Source organism: Propithecus coquereli, unplaced genomic scaffold, assembly GCF_000956105.1.
Source record: "Propithecus coquereli isolate 6110/MARCELLA unplaced genomic scaffold, Pcoq_1.0 Scaffold309, whole genome shotgun sequence".
NCBI classification, from domain to species: Eukaryota; Metazoa; Chordata; class Mammalia; order Primates; family Indriidae; genus Propithecus; species Propithecus coquereli.
This window is the reverse complement of record NW_012148719.1, coordinates 956,663-976,768: the sequence shown is the minus strand read 5'-3', so window position 1 is coordinate 976,768 and position 20,106 is coordinate 956,663. Positions and strand designations below refer to the sequence as shown.

At 42.1% G+C, this 20,106-nt stretch overlaps 1 protein-coding gene across 5 annotated transcripts in view; it reads left to right on the top strand.

Annotated features, from left to right (window-relative positions):
* CTNND2 (catenin (cadherin-associated protein), delta 2) overlaps positions 1-20,106 on the top strand; it is a 694,597-nt gene that overhangs the window by 580,333 nt on the left and 94,158 nt on the right. For all 5 annotated transcript variants that reach the window (XM_012650021.1, XM_012650019.1, XM_012650020.1 and 2 more), the window contains one exon: positions 5,097-5,247. In XM_012650021.1, coding sequence (XP_012505475.1) covers positions 5,097-5,247 — 151 coding nt within the window. The remainder of the gene's footprint in view (positions 1-5,096; positions 5,248-20,106) is intronic.

The window sequence follows — 20,106 nt, the reverse complement described above, 5'->3', positions numbered from 1 at the left end:
TGCTTCTTGTTTCTTCCTAGTTTGGGCTGGGATTTTTAAAAGTCAAGCACCACATTAGAATGAGGCAGACTGGGTTTAAAGGAGTGAACCAACTCCTCAATACATACAACTAGGACCTTTATTGGACACAAATTCACGTGCAAGTAACTTCATTTTATTAATTCACTTTAAGTTCATCTTTGAGCCCTCATTTTGCCAAATGAAAAAAAAGAAAAAAACAAATAACAAGCACTAAATCTAAACTTTTCTAGGTAAACTCAATCAAATCCAGTCATTTCCCAATCCCTTCAGGCTTAGAACATGGCCACATTTATGCTCGTCAGCCTTCATCCTCTCCTGCACCTGCAGTGCATACCGCTGCATGGGGGTTGGGGATGGGGTGTCCATGTCTCAGTCTGGAATTATCTCTCTTCCCTGCTGCCTCTTGTCCAGGACATGCGCAGACATGGTGATTGGGGAATGAACCATCTCTGGTCCAAGGTGCTCTCTTGGCCCACACCTGCCTCCCTCCTTATTGAGTTCTGTTGCGATGCTGCCATGTTCTTTCCTTAACCCAGAGAGGCACCATCCATGACTACCATTCTGATGTGTCACCTTCCTCCTAGCCAAGTAACCCCTCTGCATCCCTGAGTTGGTAGCTTCTCTTCCTCAGCTAACTTACACCCCCCACCCATTCAAGACATGGAAACACTCGGGGGCTGCCCCCTGTAACTCTGGGGTCGCAGGAACCATCCCCAGCCTCTCCAGCCCAGCATCCGCGTTGCCATTCCTACTCTGTGGCTCCTACTCCAGGATGGTACAGGAGATGCCACGGAGTCTTACCCAGCCACTGCTGTCATCCAAGAAGGGCAACAGAGTTTCTGTTCACTCTCTGCTCTCCCATCTTCAAGGGGGATTTCATTATCAGTCCCCTCACCCGTAGAGGGAGACTGCCCAGGGGTGTTCCAGGTACCAGGTGGCAGTCCCCTGGCGATGCTGCCACATTTCTTGCTTCCCCTCTAAACTGCATCCTTTCCCTGCCCAGCTTGGAAGCTCTGTACAGACCAAGGAGAGGGCAAGTTGTTTTGCCTGTTCTAGTCCCAGTTCAAGTATATCCTATCTTTTACCTGGATCTGTGCCCTCTAGCCTTACACACTAACCCTGTGCTGCTTTCTTCTCTGTCCCACTCTGAAAACACCTTTTTGGGCCAAATAATGGCCTGAACCTCTCCTCAGAAAGAGGCATGGACAAGGAGGAGAAAGAGTCATACAGCATTTACTGCCCCAAACATTGTCCTGTTGCACACTGACAGGAATGGGAAATTCCAATTATACATCACTCGTGTATCAGACCTGCTAAATCTGGGCAAGTTGTCCTCAAGACTCTAGATTGCAATCTCCAGTAGATCTATTAACAGAACTCAAAGGGTCTTTAACTCAGGAGTTTAGAGGAGTGCCAAATGGGTTATTTGAAACCCAAAATATTAATAATAAAATGAAGACTAAGGTCAATTGGTGGGTTGTAAGGTATTATATCAACTATGAGTAGATGTTTATAATTTATACTGTCTTTCTGAGAGGCAGAAGAGAATAGAGGTTGAATACCCCAACTCTGGAGCGGTGCCCTCCGGATTCAAGACCTGGTTGAGCATTTGCAACATACGTGACCTCGTGCACCTCCCTTTTCTCATCTATAGAATGGGAATAACAATAGTACCTACCATATAGAGTTGAGATGAGAATTAAGTGAGTTAATACATGTAAAGAAATTAGAACAGTATCTGGAAAATGGTTTAAGTATTAGGAGGTGTTAGCTGGGATTATTTTGAAGGTTTATAACCCTCCTGAGGCCCTCACTGGGAAAGCACTTTCCCAAGAACAGTTTAAGTCACATTTCTGTCCTGTTCTTCTCCTGGGCCAGATCTTCCTCCTCTTCTTCCCTCTCCTCTCCTCTGCTTGCTGCTTCTTCTCCCTTTCCTGCTTCACTTCCTTCTCTGTCTTCTCCTCTCCTGTAATCACTGAGCATCCTGTCTTGAGCTCATGGGCCAGTCTTCCTGAGGGCATCCTGGTCCATGCCTGACTCGTCCCTTCCCTCTGCATGGGCATGCTCAGTGCATGATGTGCTCATTCTGTTTGCAAAACATCAATATTCAATCCAAAGACCTCCACCTCAACCACTATAAGACATGGTACATTTTTCTCCACTGTTTGTCTATTGTTATGCCAGTGATGCTCCTACTTCAGTTTTGATTAAAGCTCTTGGCAACCTATATACTTTTCTAGTCACCAGCGGGCCCATTGTGCTCCCCAAGGCAGCTCACTCTCCTGTGGAAGAACTTTATCTTTCTATGCTGAGTGTATCTGTGAAACATTCCCCATTTCCCAAGCATCTTTGCCTATAGCAGGCTTTTCTTTCTTTCAGCCTGGGTCCTGCCTTTTAACTCCTTCTTGCTAGGTTACACACGTGAGTTGTACATGACCTGCTCCAGAATTGGTAAGCTGCTTCCTTAAAAAGCATCATGAACACATACCTATGAGTGTCAAGAAAATTTGTGCAAACTTGCACTAGCTTTTGAATGAAATGTAAATAATTTACTCTAAGCTATCATATATTATGATAATATTGGAAATTTTCCATATACACACAGACATACAAACTAAAAATTTCAAAATGAAAATTATTTTCTATGTATCAGTCATGTAAATATCAAATCTGTTGTCTGGTTACCACTTTTCTCTTAAGGAGAAGATATCACTGTTGACCATTTTCTCATATGAAAAATGTCTATCTGTAACTCATACACATTTTTGGCCCAATGTAGCCATTTTTTTGTTACTCTCAAGTCAGTTCCCAGCAAAGCTGAAGGACTCTCATTCTTCTCTAAAAGCCAAGTGATCTTTCTGTTCAACATTGGGGGGAGGTATAATAGCTGGCTGTCTAAGAAGGACAAAGTTATATTTATTTTTTCCTGGCTCATTTCTGATATGGCCAGGTTATCCTCTGTCTAGGCTTAGAAGGACAGAGAGGGAGGGCTAGGCGGTGTCTGGGTGACTGAGTACAGAGGATTAGGGAGAAGGAATGAGATGACTGCAGAGGGGGATAATGGCAACAGCACAACGAGAGTCAGATATGGAGTAACAAGATCCAGGGTCAGGGACGCAGGCAGCTTCTGTGGGCAGATTATTTAATATTTTTGTGTCTAAATTTCCCCCACCTATAAAATAACAATGCCAACCTCCCCAGGGTTTGGAGAACTATAAGAGATCACAAATGTATAAGCCAGGTTCAGGGGGCCTGGAATACAGTGGTACTGGGGAAGAGGTCATCTTTAGGGCTCATGTTTCAGCCTGCCTAGGATGCCAGGAATATTCCCTGCATCTCTCGAAGGTCAAGAATATCCCCCCAGTATTACAATGTATTGTTGATGTTCACCTTATAATATGTCAATGTTGAACCCACCCTCTGATTTCCATTCTCTTCCTTTTTCTAGCTTCTCCCCTTAATTTTAGGGAGGATTCCAACAATGAGTGGGCTACATAAGCTCAGGTTTTCAATCTTTCCCAGAAGGGCATTAGGAATAGGGGAGGCAGATGTGTCCGGAGGGAATCATGTTTCAGCATGTCGGTTGAATGCACCAATAGAAGTTGGCATTTGGTACCAGGAGAAAGGACTTCCTCCCTGGGGAGGCACGTCAGTTCCAGACACCCAAATCCCAATAACTGGTTTTGAAACCTCACTGTTTTTCCATTTCTGAGACTTCCTGACCATTCATTTCTTTGCTTCCTGAAAGTGGGGCTGTCAAATGGTCACTGCAGCCAAGAGATGCTTTAGTGAGTTTTGTTTTCTTCCCTCCCCTCAGGCTTCCTAGAGCTTGAGGCATAAAGTGGGGGCAAGAGAAAAGCCTCCGGTATGAGTTGATGGTGATAAGAAACTATGTGAATGTGACTTCTAACGTAGGACAGGATGAAGTTGTTTGTTTTTTTAATCTCATATTTCATGCAGGGCTGGGCTGAGGATGTGGCAGGCATGGCGTATGCCCTACGTTCACTGCCAGAGGGTGCTCCCTGCCTGCCACAGGTGAGAGCCGGCTCTGGGGCACCTGCCCCAATGGGGGAGGGGGGTGGAGAGGGCCTGGCGGGGGTGGGGTGGGGAAGGACTGGTCCCTAGGAGGACCCTGCCACAGAATCCACAACTTCATTTCATGAATGTCATTTATCAGATCATAAATGACATTGTGACAGGTTTAAACCCTTATATTTGTGGATTTTTATGCATATTGCATTCTCTTCTCTGGGACACCGTAGAAGAGTATAAAGCATACATATGCAAATGTCTGAAAATCTGGGCCTGCATTCCATTAAATGAATGGGAATGCTTTATCATCCTGATATTGCAGATACTTTTGATATGATGTGTTAGCTGTGTCCCATTAAGGCTGGCAACCACCAACCCAAAACAAATTGCATGTCTTATTTTACAAATACGACATCAAATTATGGCCCTTGACATGATGATGTATTTTGATCTTAATGTTTTTAAAAAACGATTTTACAATTTGCACTCTTGATTCTCAATGTCATATTTATGTCTCCTCACCCCTACCTTTTTCTGACTCATTTAGTCTATATTCCCCAGCCAACGACTTACTGACAGCACATTTTGCAACTCATCTCTATGCCCCAGCTCCAAAGTCAAAGCTCTCTTAAAAACATCACCCATATGCAACCCATTCTCATTTTCTACTTTTTAAGCGTTCTTTTTTTATCGTTCTTAATGTCACTGGCCAGGCCTTCCTGTCCCAAACCTCCACATCTTAAAGCATCAAGCGTATATATCACGCGAATAGCTTTCAAACTCAAGTACCAAAAACACTGTCACGAGAGAAACCAAGTGTGGTTCACTGATTAACCCTGAAACCTGTATCAGATGTTGAAGGCAAAAAATAAAGTTAAAAAGTTTAAATGCATGTCTAACCTATTCAACCTATTCTACAAATAGGTCTTGATAAATCCAACCTCTTTGGCTCCTGTAAACAGCCGTCTGAAAATGCAAACGTGCTATTTGCACATGGGGTTCCCACCTTCTTTTAACATCCTTCACCCTCCCTCTTTTTGCAGTGGTCAGTATACATCCGAGCCGCTGTCCGAAAAGAGAAAGGCCTGCCCATCCTTGTGGAGCTGCTCCGAATAGACAACGACCGCGTGGTGTGTGCGGTGGCCACAGCGCTCCGGAACATGGCCTTGGACGTCAGAAATAAGGAACTCATCGGTATGTTCCCTGTGATTCAGAGCATCACAGGTTTTACATGACAGTATTTCCTTGTGGGGTGTGTGCAGTTGAAACCACTCGCAGAGCATATGCTTATGCAGAAACAGGCCATTTGCCACAGGCCTCATTTTTTTCCAGCTCTCCTTCTGGTTTAAATCCAATGCACTGATTTATCTTTTAGGATTTAGAAGAAAATGCAACGTGTGTTGACATTTCTAATCCTTGCAAATTAAAAAGGACTACAGTGCTCAGCACTTGATACCGTCGTCCCCATCCTCTGAATCTCTGTCAGCCTGTTTGTTTGCTTCCCGTGTGGTGAACTGAGAAATTTTGATAAGATACACATTACTTTTCTTCCTCTCTCTGTTTTTAATTTATGGATGAGACCACACTGTGGCTCTTTAATCCTTTTTTTTTAATCACTTCCCTTTAATTTGGTATTCAGAAAATACAGGGGATCTTTCATTACCGAAACGTTAAAGAGGTAATACATTCACCCATCTATTCAACAAATATTTGTTCATGGCCTACTTTGTTCCTTGCCTGTTTTAGGCCTAGTAATTATATCAATGAGCAAGACAGACAGAAAGCCCTGCCCTTGTGGAGTTTACATTTGAGAGGGGGAGCTGTATAATAAGCAAAATGAACAAACGAATTACATACTGTGTCAGAAAAATTCTATGGGGAAAAAAAATGGAGCTGGGTAAAGAGGCCTGTAATTGGTGAGGTTGCAGTTTTTTGGTTTTTTTTAATTGAGGTGAAATTTGCATGACCTCAAACAGACCATTTTAAAGGCTACCATTCAGTGGTATTTAGTATATTCACAGTGTTGGACAGCTATCACCTACATCAAGTTCCAACGCGTTTTCATCGCCCTACAAGCAAACCATGTACCTGTTAGCGATTACTCTCCATCCCCCGCCCCCAGCCCCTGGCAGCCACCAGTCTGCTCTCTGCCTGTGGATTTCCTATTCTGGACATTTCATATAAATGGAATGATATAATATGGGACCTTTGTGTCCAGCTGGGTTCACTTAGCATAAGGATTGTGATTTTATTTTATTTTTCATTGTAAGCTGGTAAATTATATATATTCATGGGGCATAAAGTAATGTTAGGATATATAGGTTGAACGTCTCTAATCCAAAAATCCAAAATCTGAAAATTTTTAAGCGCTAACATGATGCTCCAAGGAGCATCTCAGATTTTGGATTTTCAGATTGGGGATGCTCAACTGGTATGTATTCTGAAAATATTCCAAAGTCTGAAAAAATCTGAAATCTAAAATAATTCTGGTCCCAAGCATTTTGAATAAGGGATATGCAACCTGTATTTATACAATGCGGAATGATCAAATCAACTTAATTAACATATCTCCTCAAATAATTATCATATTTTTGTGGCGAGAACATTTGAAAATGTATTCTTAGCAATTTTGAAATATAAAATACTTTATTACTAACTATAGTCCCATACTGTGCAATAAATCTCAAAAATCCTATTCCTTCTGTCTGACTGAAACTTTGTACCCTTTGACCAACATGTCCCCATTCTTTCCACCTGCTAGCCTCTGGTAACCACCATTTTAGTCTCTGCTTCTACAAATTGACTTCTTTTAAATTCTACATGTAAGTGAGATCATGTAGTATTTTTCCTTCTGTGCCTGGCTTATTTCACTTAGCACAATGTCCTCCAGGTTCATCCATGTTGGTGTAAAGGATTTCCATCCTTTTTATGGCTGAGTAGTATTCCATTGTATATGTACACCACATTTTCTTTATCCATTTATCCATTAATGGACACTTAGTTTGTTTCTATACCTTGACTATTGTGAATAATGATGCAGTGAACATGGGAGTACAAATATCTCTTCAACATATTGATTTCAGATCCTTTGGATATATACCCAGAATTGGGATTGTTGGATCATAGGGTAATTCTATTTTTAGTATTTTGTAGAATCTTCATACAGTTTTTTTAATCAATACGGTAATGGCTGAACTAATACACATTCCCCCTAACAGTGTGCAAGGGTTCCCTTTTCTCCACATGCTCACCAACTCTTGTTATCTTTTGTCTTTTTGATAATGGCTATTCTGACAGGTGTGAAGTGATAGCTCATTGTAGTTTTAATTTGCATTTCTATAGTGATTAGTGATGTTGAGCCTTTTCTCATATATCCATTGGCCATTCGTACATCTTCTTAGTCATGTCCTTCACCCATTTTTAAATTGGGTTATTTGGTTTTTGCCAATGAATTGTTTGAATTCTTTATAGATTTTGAATATTAGCCCCTTATTAGATTTGTGGCTTGCAAATATTTTCTTCCACTCTGTTAACTGTTTACTGTGCAGAAGCTTTTTAGTTTGATATAATCCCATTTGTCTATTTTTGCTTTTGTTGCTTGAGCTTTTAGAGTCAAACCCAAAGAATCATTGCCCAGACCAATGTTGTATAGCTTTTCCTCTATATTTTCTCCTAGTAATTTCATAGTTTCAGGTCTTGTGTTTAAGTCTTTAATCCATTTTGAGTTGATTTTTGTGTATGGTGTGAGATACGGGCCCAGTTTTATTCTTCCGTGCAAATGAATTCTTTTATGCGGATATCTGGTTTAAGGCTATGATTTTAAATGGGAGGTCGAGATAGGAGTGATTGGGAAAGTAACACTTGAGACTTAACAAGAGGCGAGAAAGGGGGCCGTGCAGATATTTGGGGGGAAAAGAATCCGTGGTGAAGAAGCAGCCCTTGCAGATCCCTGGAGTGGGAGCTGGGAAGGAGCCAGTGGGCTCTGGGCCTCCAAGGGGCCTCGTGAGCCTGGTAGAGTGGGTGGTGGAAGCCTGGGTCAGAGAGGCCTTCTAGTGCCTCCCTCTGTAGGTGGGAAGGTGCCCAGGCCAAGGCTGATTGATATCCTGGAGAAGTGTGAACCTACAGGGACTTCCTGGGAAATGGCACAAGTTCCCACAGACCCCTGTCCTGACTGGTAGGCATCTGGTACTAGGATATTCTTTCTCTAGGGTTGCTGGTCAGATGACAGTGTGGAGTCTAGCAGCCTGACTGCAGGTAACAGGTGTTAGTGGGCAGCATCTGGAGACCGAGCACAGGGAGCTGGAGCACACCGAGCCACTATGCAAAGGTCCAGGGTTATCTGGGGACCTGGGAGAAATGAGGTGACAGTAGGCAGAGGGACAGACTCCATTCCTAGGGCAACTGGAAGACTGGTGTGGGCCCAAACTTCAGACACAAAGTTTTCATAGATATTTGGGTTTGTTTCCGCTATCCAAATTCCAAAGTGTGGTGTACTAAGCCTTTGATGATCTTGGAAGCAGACACCTTTCCTCCTGGCATTTTGCAATATCCATCATATCCTCCAACGGGGAAACAAAAAATGTATTTGCAGCTCCTCAGCCATTTATTTATGCACAAAAGCAGAGAGCAAATCTGTGTCTGATAAAAGCAATTATTCGTCATATTTGCAATACCTCTTGAGGCAGGAAATAAACTTGCAATGTGTTATATATACTTAGTTTAAGTTTAATACAAATGTTGTTTGTGTATTTTGTATCTTTTATATATTTAAATTAGATCTTTAGTTCAAAAGGTCAAGGTACCCTCTCCACAGACTCTTTTCTTTTCCTTGCACAATTGTTTCACACAGGATAGTGTTTGGACTTCTAATAAAATCTATCCCTCCTCTATAAAATGCAGGAAAAATCAATAGCTAATCAGTCTACTGCTTGGATACTAACGACTAGGTTTTGTGTGTTTTTGTGTTTTATTTCTTTTGGTGGATTAAACTATACAAAATAGTGTACTATTGATTGGTTTTCTAGCTCCTGGGCATCTCTTCTTTCTCAAAAGCCAGTTATCTAGTTCTCTCTCTGAGGCAGGGACATTTGCACGTCCATATTGCCCATGTCACATTAAGCCCTTTACTATCAAATATCACCAGACAGGAAATGGAGCCAATTGTTTAAAAATAGCAGTGGAAACATCTAAGTCGTGGGCTTTATGAAATCAATAACTTTTCTTGACTGAGAAGCACAGAATCTAACAAAAACATTAGATTCTATTTAGGAGAAAGGAAATGGGACTTTTACTAACTCTTTTACTTTAAATATTGTATCAAAGGAATGATTTTTTAAGGAAAATGCTATACAGAACTTTATACATTTGAAAGTTGCAGTGACTTTGAACCTAGAACAACAACAAATTTGGACTTCTTTGTTCTTCTGTCAACTCTCACTGAAAGCTTTGGTGACATCATAAGGTTTCATGGCTTTAAAGATCATCTATACGCTGATGATTCTTAAACAGATATCTCTGGCATAAATCTTAGATCCCATGTCCGACTGTCTGTCCAACATCTGCACTGGATGTCTAATACACATCTCAAATATAAAGTGTCCACGACAGAGTTCCTCCCCCAAGACCTGATCCTTCCACAGTCTTCCCAACGATAACAAATGGCCATTTGTCCTTGTAGGGGCCCAGGACAGATGCTTTGGTGTCCTCTTTAACTCATATCCAATTCCCCTCATAACCAATCCATCAACAAATCTGGTCTTCCTTCTGAATTTCTCCAAAATCTGACACTTATCATCTTCCTTGCTCTCTTGTGGTCCACAACACCCATCCTCTCTCCCCTGGCTTATTCTGGTGGCCCCTACCTGGTTTCTGAGCTGCTGCCATGGTGTCTGTTATCACAACAGCATCCAGAGGGGGGCGAGGGCAGCTGTTAAAACCTTAGTCCTAGATGTCATTTTTCTACCCCAAACCCTCCTCATCTCAGTGTAAAAGTAAGTCTTTACAAGGCAGAAACGCTCTGTGGGATGCAGCCCCCCATTAGCAATCCAACCTCACCTGCTCCTCTCAACACCAATACATTTGCTGTGGCCACTGGTTCACTGTGGTCCCTGCCTCGGGGCCTTTGAACTTGCTGCTCACTCTGCCTGGAATCCTCTTCCTCCAGGCGTCCACATGGCTTGAGTCCACGTGACTCACCCCACTCACATCTTTACCCAAATATAACTTTCCCAAGAGAAGCTTTTCTGGCCACCGTACTTAAAATTCTACCCTCGATTCCCTTCCCTGCTTAACTTTCTCCACAGCATTGATCACCATGTAATATACAATATATCACTCATTGGTCTTGTATCTTGTATCACTCCCCACACTGGAACATAGGCCTGTTAAGAGCAGGGTCTCTGTCTTGTGTGTTTGCTGATGTGTCCCATGTACATAGAACAGCCCTGATCCATGGCAGGTGGTTAATAAATATTTGCTGAACAATGATGGAACTAAATTTTTCCTGTTTGATCATCGTCTTAAAATGAACTCCCAGTCAGCAAAACATTAAGTTAACAAATTAACCATTAACTAAAGAATAGGATTTCCTATTAAGAAGGAAAATAATTTAAAAAGCATGTTGTTTTCTCCTTAAATTTCCTAGATGCCTGCAGACATTCAAGAATGTCAGAAGGAATCCAGTATTTTTCCATCGCTGGTTCTGGGGTTTCAGTTTAAATTACAATTCTCCTTAGATCATTCTTTTAGTTAGGGCTGAGGGTGTGCAGGTTGTCACAGCTGCAGTCAAGGCATGGGTCACCTTCTTTAGGGTCTGTCTGGGAGAGAAAACTCCAAATACACGGTTGAACAATAATCACCTTTTACCCCATTACGTTTAATGAGAATCCCATAGCAGCACAACAGAATGTAACATACTCTCCCTCTCCTTTGTCTTCCCATTTGGGCTGTTTCCATGGTTATATGTATGTCTCTGGGAACTGGTGATAAGTATGCTATAGATAGGTCTTTGTGTTCTTAATGATGTGGAGCAGTAGGTTAATGCACATCCATACATTTCTTTGCAACCTTCAAAAAATCTTAATTATCCTTTTGAGTAGGGAAAGGTTTAAAAAAAAAAGAATGGTAATAATTAGCTTCAGTGAAAAGAGCAAACAGTATTGTACCACTTGAACAAGTTTAGCAAAATGCCATCCATTTCAGCACTTGGACAGTTCCTGATGAAGGTAGCAATATTTATCTTAGGCAGATCGCCACCCTCTCTGCCAACAAACTAACAAACCCAACAAAACTGAGCACGTAAAGCACACACGAACTTGTATTTCCTGACCTCCCACCAAAGGTCAGCTTGCGGTGCCCTCTCCTGATGAAGGCCAGTCCTTGAACTCAGAGCTGAGGTGGGTAGCACCTGCTTGGTAAGAAATCTTCTCACTTATCTCAGATTTCCATTGTGCAATTTTACCCTTGCATTGTCTTTTGCTTATTCCGTGTATACATTGCATCTTCTCCAAATGACATAATAAGCAGGGATCGGGCAATATGTTTGTTTTTACGTCCAACGGTGCCTGGCGCTTTGCTGTGCCCGTAACAGGTACTCAGTACCTAGTTGCTGAGCAAATTAACTGCTGGATGAATAACAAAGGTTATTTATTCTGAAAAACAGATCCGGAGGAGGTTTGGGGGATCCCAAATGGAGGGAGGAAGGGGTAGAGGAGATGTCTGTTTTAGCTTCTTTCCACGTTTCCAGGAAAGGAAGGAAATGAAAGACAACTTAGATGCTCCCTCAGATCCAGGACTCCAATCAAACTCATTCCACTGCCACGGTGGAAGAGGTTTGAGATTGGGAGGAAATAGTAATGCTTTCTGTGTGTGACTCAGTTACTGCCAAAGGTTCGTGTTGGCAGGGCTGCTGCGTCCCTGTGCATATTGGCAGAGCTCACAGAGGACCCTCCCTTGGCTTCCCTGGGTGGTGGCTGCTTGCCACACTTCCCAGCAGGCAAGCCAAGGCTGGGATGCTGTGAGCATCCTCCCAACTCCCTGCACTCCTCCCTAGGCTGAAGAGAAGAGCCTATGTGCTGCTTTGTGGGCCTGGCCCTTGGCCAGTCTGCCATGGTCCCTTGGCCTCATCCTTCTTTGCACTGCAGGACTCTTCCCCTACGCTCTGTGACCATCTGGATGGCTGGTTCACCACGTTTGGAATGACCTGCAAGAACCTTCCTTTAACTGATGCCCCCACACAGTCATACTCTATGATCCATTCTTTGCATATGGCTAACCATTTCTTCACTCTATCAAATAGCTGAGCTTCTGTCCAGGCAATCCCCTCTGCCCCCATTCCAACCTCAAAAGGAACAGGAGACAGAATCTGATTTGCTCTGGGGTCAGGAAGGGGAGGGTCAGCACCTTCCCAAACACAGGTGTCCACCAGGAGAGATGGAAGAGAAAGGAGCCCAGAGTAGCCCTGTGTGATAGGCATCTAATAGATGCCTGTGAGTTAAAATAGATACATGGTGTATTGTATCATTTTTGCATCTCATGCTCATGGCTTGTGTGTGACAAAACCCCCTGGGATACAGGGACCCCACTCTGGGGAACAACGTCTTTAGGGCTACTGATGACATGGCACTGTAGGCACCTTCTTCACCCGTGCTCTTCACGCTGATGAATCCCACCTCTGCCCAGGAAAACACTCGAAGCTCTGGAAACCTTAGTGCAACCCAGGGAGGCGATGTGCTGTTTTTCTTCCTGGGAATGTGTGAGCTTCACTTTATTAAGTAGAAATTTTAGAAGCATACCTTCTCTGCTTTTCAAAATATGTTTCTTCAGACCTGGGCAGATGTTGTTTTAATTAAAACACATGCAATTTCAATTAGCATTTTTAAAAAGTAGCCTGATTTCCCAGACAAGGTGATTTACTGGAGCATTCTCTGCCAGCTCGTTTTAATAACTTGATTTCATAAGCCAAATTTTAGGCAGAAGGAAAGCCCTGTGCTTTAGTCAAAACTTTGTATCTTCAGATTAGGTGCCTGTGTTAAGAGCACACATCTCCTAAACCCCAGAACCTAGTCTCATGAATGCTGCCTCCCTTTTTCGTGAAGCCATGGGTTCTTTGTTAATTAACTTCAGACACCTGTTGGGGAATTTTGGCAGCTGGGTCTGGCAGATAAGAATTCCTTGGAAGGGAGGTTGTAAATAAATTCAAGAGCTGGTAATTATTTTATTAAATAAAACTTAATGATTTGTCCCTTGGGAATACTCCATGAGGGGAAAAGGCAAAACGAGAAATTTCCAGTTGATTCAAATTCAGGGCCTCTGTTTAAAGGACCTTAAAGAAGAGAGAGAGACAGAGACAGGGAAAGAGAGAACCTACTTAACTCTATTTCGACTGTTTAGGTATTCATTTTATGCCTGGCCAAACTGCATGAGAAATGAAATGGCTCTCCTCAAACACCTGAACCAAATCTTGAGAATCTAAAAATAGAAACAGGGATTTTAGCAGGATCATGTTTTTAAATTGTATTCCCTTCCAAGTGTGGACTGCCATCTTCTCCCCTTGTCAAAAAAAAAAGAAAAAGAGTTTTAATCATGTGGAAAGAAATTGTTATTTTTACTCTCTAGTACTAAAAAGAAGGGATTAGAAGAGTTTAAAAGTTTGCGGATGACTACTCTTTCAGCCCTTCTGGCGTATGTGCGATTGTATTTGTCCTGCAGGGTCTCCAGGAATTACGGAGCAGGCGAGGGCAACTGTAACTGGGGCTGCGGCTAAAAAGAAGGGTGTAGCTGGCGCCATGAATCAGATGTGCCCTGGGGGCCCATAAGGGAGTAAGAGGAGATGAGGCGGCCAGCGCAGGAGGAAGGGCACCGCGAGGCCCCAGGCAGGAGGCCAGGGAATCGGGAGGAGCTAGAAGTTGGCGACGCCATCCCTCCAGTGCTGGGCAGCTACGGCCAGACTGGGGTGCAGGTTTGTGGAATGGCACAAGCCGCAAGCAGAGATTTAGCTCCTAAACTTAATGCCTTGAGAAGAAAACGCTCATTTCGTTCATCCTGCCAGACTGGAGTCAGAGGGACAGGCAAAAAGTCAAGCAGTTCCCTGCAGCTCCTCATCAAAATGTTCTAAAAGTTCTTTCAAGAAACTTAGTTAAAATTCAGACATTTCTTCTCTTATAACCAGAAAGTTCATGAAAACTTGCTATCGGAAAAGCCTGGTTTTTTTTTTTTAATTTTAAATAAAATTTTCCTATCCACTTTTGTGTGCTACAGTGCCTTGAATCAACGTCAGTCCGGTAAAATGAATGGCTTTGAATAGCTCATTGATAAAAAGCGAGCGGCTTGTTTCCTAAAGCACATGATATCCTTTGAATCCCAGGCTGGATCATCCTTATCATGTTACCCAGGCAACTGCACTTGAGACAGTGTAGACTGGGCTGATGCAGACAGATGTTGATATGCAATGTGTTGCTTTGAATTAGGACTCACTAATGTTGCAGCTTCAACCTTAGTGGTTATTCAATGTTCAAGACAGAGCAAAACATAAAAATTCCTGTGATCCTCACCTTGAGACTTGAACAGTTTAATTTACTTGTCAGAAAGAAGAGTTACAGCCGTGAAATGGAAAGTGGTGGTATTAAATTTTTAATTGAATATTAACTCCACAGACTAATACCCCAGCATCTCTGTGAGTCTGGTCCATTTTAAGGGTGACCTTATTACTCATAAAATGTTAAAAATCCAATAGGTTTAGCTTCCAAGTCATCCTCGCTTCTACTCCTCAAATACTAACTGAAACCCTAGTTTTATTCTTGGCCTCATTTTTTTCAGTAATAGAAATGAATAGAAACTTTGGGTTTTTTTCTTTCTTTTCTTTATGTCTTACTGATATTTCTCCAGGGGGTTTCTCGAGTTCTCTTTATTGTCCCTATGCATTCACCTTTTGGTTTCAGCTCACGGCATTGCAAGGCCGGTACACACCGTGGCGTCACGTCCTACCTGGGTTTCTTCACTCTGCCCCTTCTCACCCGTCCTGCCTCCCACCTCGCTGTTGCCACCCTGACCTTTGTCAGGTGCTCCAGTTAAGGACCGATCAGTGGTTCCCTGATGTGAATGACACGACACGAACTCTGCTGCCTGATTTTTTTTCAATAAAAGTTTTTACTGAGCCCTCCAAGGGCCTCCACACTTCTCAGTACAGTACGCCTGTCTGTCCTCCACATCTTGCTCAACCTTCCTTCAGCATTTAGCATATTTATGTATCTTGGTTTTTAAGACAAAACTTTCCTAGTTTTTTCCCTACTCCCTTTCTTCTCCCTTTTCCCCATTCGGTTTTTTCTTCTTCATTTTACCCCAGGCTCTGTCCTGAGTCTTTTTCTCTTCTCTTCTCTTCTCTACATCTATATATCTTCATTTCTTCCTGCCGATCCAGTATAAACTTGTATAAATCTGGTATAATTTTCCTTCCGTCTGAAGAACATCCTTCAGCACTTCTTATAGTGCAGATCTGCTAAAGATGAATTCTCTCAACTTTTTTTTTTGGTCTGAAAATGTCTTTACTCACAATGAAGGATATTTCTGCTTAGTAGAATTTTGAGATGACGTTTTCACTACAATGTCATTCCATTGCCTTACAGTCTCCATTGTTTTTCTTAAGTCGGTTGTTGTTGTTGTTTCCCTGAATATTTTTTATGCTTTCTATGTTTAAGATACTTGGTCATTAGGTATTCTAATATTTTCTCTACCCCCTTCTCACTTTTCCTCTCTTTCTGGGACTCCAGTTACATGTATGTTACACTGCGTGATATTGTCCTGCAGACACTTTAATACTCTGTTCAAGATTTTTTATTCTTCTTTTTCACTTTGTGCTTTTAATAATTTCTAGTAATCCATCTTCAAGCTCACTAGTCCTTCCATGTGCTATTTTCAATCCTCTGTAAAGGCCAGTATAAAATCCTTCATTTCAGATATTGTATTTTTCAGTTCTAGAATTTCCATTTGGTTCTTCCTTGTAGTTTCCATTTCTCTGCTGAATTTATCCATTTTTTATACGTGTTGTCCAGTTTCCCACTAGCTAATTTAACAAATATGTTATAGATAAAGTCTTTGTCTACATATCCTAACGTCTGGGTTGTTGTGGATTTGTCTATAATGACTATCTTTTCTCTTAATTTTTGTTCACATTTTCTTACTTGTTTGCATGTCTTGTGATTTGTTATTGCATGCCAAAAATTTTGTGTTAAAAGGTTTGAATAGAATGAAGTAGATAATTCCTTCCTCTTTCCCCTCAAAAAATAGCACCCATTTCTTCTACTGGGTTGCTAAGGTAGAGAGGGCTAAGTCAATCTAATGTACATTTTAGCTATATCTGGGCTTTAGTTAAATTCATACCACTTGCAGCTTCAGTTAAATTTGATTGACCAATGAGTTCAAACATTTCAAGAGCATGATCAGTATTTAACCTGCAGCAGGGCTTGGAAACTGAGCACCTACAGATTTCAGAGATTTCTCTATGCATTACAGCTTAGCCACCAGTTTTTTGAGCCATAGGAAATCTCTCTCTCTCTCTCTCTCTCTCTTTCTCTCTCTCCGCCTTTCAGCTCTGAAGCTCAGGTGCCACCTTTTTGGATCATGCACTACCTACATTTTTCAGTCCATATAAAATTTCACTTCTACTGTCTCTATGGATCCTCAATTCTTACATTCCTCCCATAAGCTCCCTGGGAACATGGACAGTGTCTTCCCTGTTTGCTGCTATAACACTCAGAATAGGGCTGTTCTGGCACCTAGTAGACACTTATAATATTAAAATTTGTTGCATGGATAATAGGTTGAAGTCATAATATTGTAGTTTTATAAACCAAATTTCCATTGTCATGCATATATTTTCCTAATTGTTTAAAATCAGTTTGCAGTTATAACCTATACCAGAGCATCTTTTACAATTAAGACCTACTTACCCTCACCCTCCTTCCTCACCTTGAACACACCACCACCACCACACCCCTAAGAGTAAAACTGCATGCTTTACTTTTACTATGCAAACCAAGGCAGACAAAATGTATTTTTTTAAAGAACACTGTTCTTAACCTTGGGTATACATTGGAATCACCTGAACCCATCCCCAGAGATGCTTTGATATTAGCACTTATATTAAGGTTCCCTGAGGAATTCTATTGTATAACCAAGGTGGAGAACTACTGATTTAGAGTCTGAAAGACCCATCGTAAATAAAAACAGCCTACTAATCTCCTGGAAAACCCTCTTCTTCCAATTTGGAAATATTTTATAATTATTAAAGTTTAAACTTCGGTATTTTTCTCTGAGACATTCCATTTATTTGTTTGGAAAAGACAAAAATTTTTCTCCAGAGATTATTCTGATCTACTTACATTACTCTATATAATGGACAATTTCTTCTAATGGAATAGCCAATTTCAGCCCACGTTGCCACTGATGATATTGATACATAGAGTCAAAACAAAGCTTAAATTGTTGCAAATACAGTATATAGAAAGAGTAGCTGTATCAAGTGGGCATTAGTCCCTTGTTTTCGCATAATCTTTCATAACACATACTTAGATAAAGATATCATGAGCCTCTTCAGTTTAGCAAAGAATTCTAACTTTACCTTTCCACTTAAGAAAGCCCCTGAGGTTCAAAGACCAATTTAATCCAGAGGATTGGTTTAAAGAACTTGTTGAAAATATTAAATGCAAGTATAACACTGACATTGGTATACAAGGCTGGAAGGCTATAGGGAACATCTCAGTTCTTCTGATGGGGGCAGAGTTTCCTTCCCCAGCCAAGGTGTCTAAGTTACTCACTTTTCAGGACTCCTACAAGTGACCAGTGTGGTTAGACTGCAGGGTTGGAGGCGCTGCTCTCTTCTCTGGTTCCATCTTTTCTCAGCCCCAGTCTTAGCTAACCTGTGAAACCTGAACCTGCTCCTGCAAGCAACATCCAGATATTTTCTCTTGCACTTTGGCCCATGGCTTCTTTGAGTTTGTGTCTCTGGTTTGTGTGGGTTGAGTAGGGAAGAAATGGCTTCAGCATTTCGGTAAGCAAGCAAACAAGAAAAACAAATAGAAAATATATAAATTAATACTTTGAGATATAACCCTGCCTCAAACATTCTCCAGAAACACTAGGGTATTAGCATTACATTTCTGCAAAGCTACTTTTCTTGAGTTAAAGCTGCTTACCACTTCCCAAATATTCTATAATATTCTTTGCTGCTACTGTATACGTACACCTGAATGATTTTAAAAATTTGTTCTCTTTGGTATATAGATGCAGCGTGTGCTTTGAATTGCTTTTGAATTTTTGTGACAGGATTTTTCAGAAGCTCCTTCATTCTGTCCCCTTCTGCACCCCCTGACTAACAGCATATGTTGTGTGCATGACGCTCTGAGGCTTGGTGTGGAGGCTGTGTCAGGTACTGGGAAGAGCTAATCAGTCCCCTTGAAGATCAAACCTTTGGCCTTACTTTTTAATCAGATTGCTAATCTACTGAGCTAAGGAATAGCAGAGAGTGGGGAGACCCAATGAGTAATTCTGTTGTCTGCATCGAGCATTCCCCAATTGGCCTAATACTGTACATCCCAGCATTAAGCATCACCTTCTGTGACAGCTCACTCACCCAAAAGAAAGTCATTGGCATTGTATTTCATTCTTGCCCATTCTCACAAACGGTCCAGACTGGGAGAGAAAAGGGAGTGGATAAAAAGAGACAGGAGAGGTGATGAATATTGGCGAGGATGTTGGCTAAATGGAAAAAAGGGAGTTTTGTTTCTCAAGCATCTTCATAGGGGAAGATAGAGGAATTATTCCGTTAGCTGCTTTCTATTAGGTAAAGGACTAGCGCTAGCCAAGAACATTTGAATTACAAAGTTGGAGGGGCTCCTCTGGATCAGTATTTTAAGTTGTAAGCGTGTGACTGTGCTACTTGATTGGACAGCAAAGATTAGTGGGCAAGAAATGATGAATACTGAGCATTCAGTAACTAAGTACGATTTACAGCAAAGCCCATCTTGAATGGGCAGGTGACCACCCATGTGTAAACATGATTGCATCCACAGTAATTAGACACCCTTGGGAAGGGACAGAGTGACCGAGTCAGGCTTTGTCTCTCCCCAGGGTGGCTAAGGCAGTATTTCTAGCAGTTCCGCCTTTCAGTTTTCCAGCTGGCTCCAAAGGCCGCCTCCACCCCGTCATGGGCTCAAGACAGAGATGGAGTGGAGCACTGGGGCCGCTGGAATGAGAGCGGTTCTTCTGAGAGCAGTGCTGGGGAAGCGCTGGGAAGCTGCAGACTAGACACCAATAGCAACAGTGACAATGACAACCACAACTCCCCCTCCCCCTGTTAATCTGTAAACCACCAGCTCCCGGCACCTGAAGGAAACTGAGCGACCAGCTTGAACTGGATGCAGAGAAAACAAATCACAACTGCCTAAAAGCCCAGTTATTCTAACTAGACTAAGAATCAGTTAGTCTAGATAGGAACCACGCGATTGACATGTACCCAGACTTCACTGTGAATTTGCTTAATTCATTACCTTCCTTTAAGTATTCTGCTGAACTTTGAGAACAAATAGTACATTTCTGTTTTGCTTTGGCAAGAGAGAGGGATGATTTTAGATGGTAAAGCTGACAAAGCCAGTGGACCCACACTTGGGGTAGGGGATGTGGACCGCTGTAGGCCAGCTCTGGTCTTGTCTTCTGGGAGGACAGATGAACGAACAGTTCTGGGCACACCCTACTGAATGCGAGGGTGGGAGCTGAGGGAAAGGAAGGGGAGGGGGCGTGTGGGATGCACTTGCCTATGGCAGAGGCGCATCTGCTGGTGACTTCTTGGATCTCTTCTCATCCTTCCACTCTGAACCACCTTCTCACTCACGGATGGCGGGAACCAACCTCTATTGTGTTTTGCAATCTCCAGGTTCAGGGCTTCTCAAGGTCCACACTGTCATCTAGTCTCTGTTCAGTTATCCCATGCCTGGATTCTAGTCTCTGCTCGGTTTTCTTTCTAAATGCAAAGGCATGTGTGATTCCTTATTTTAAAAAGAG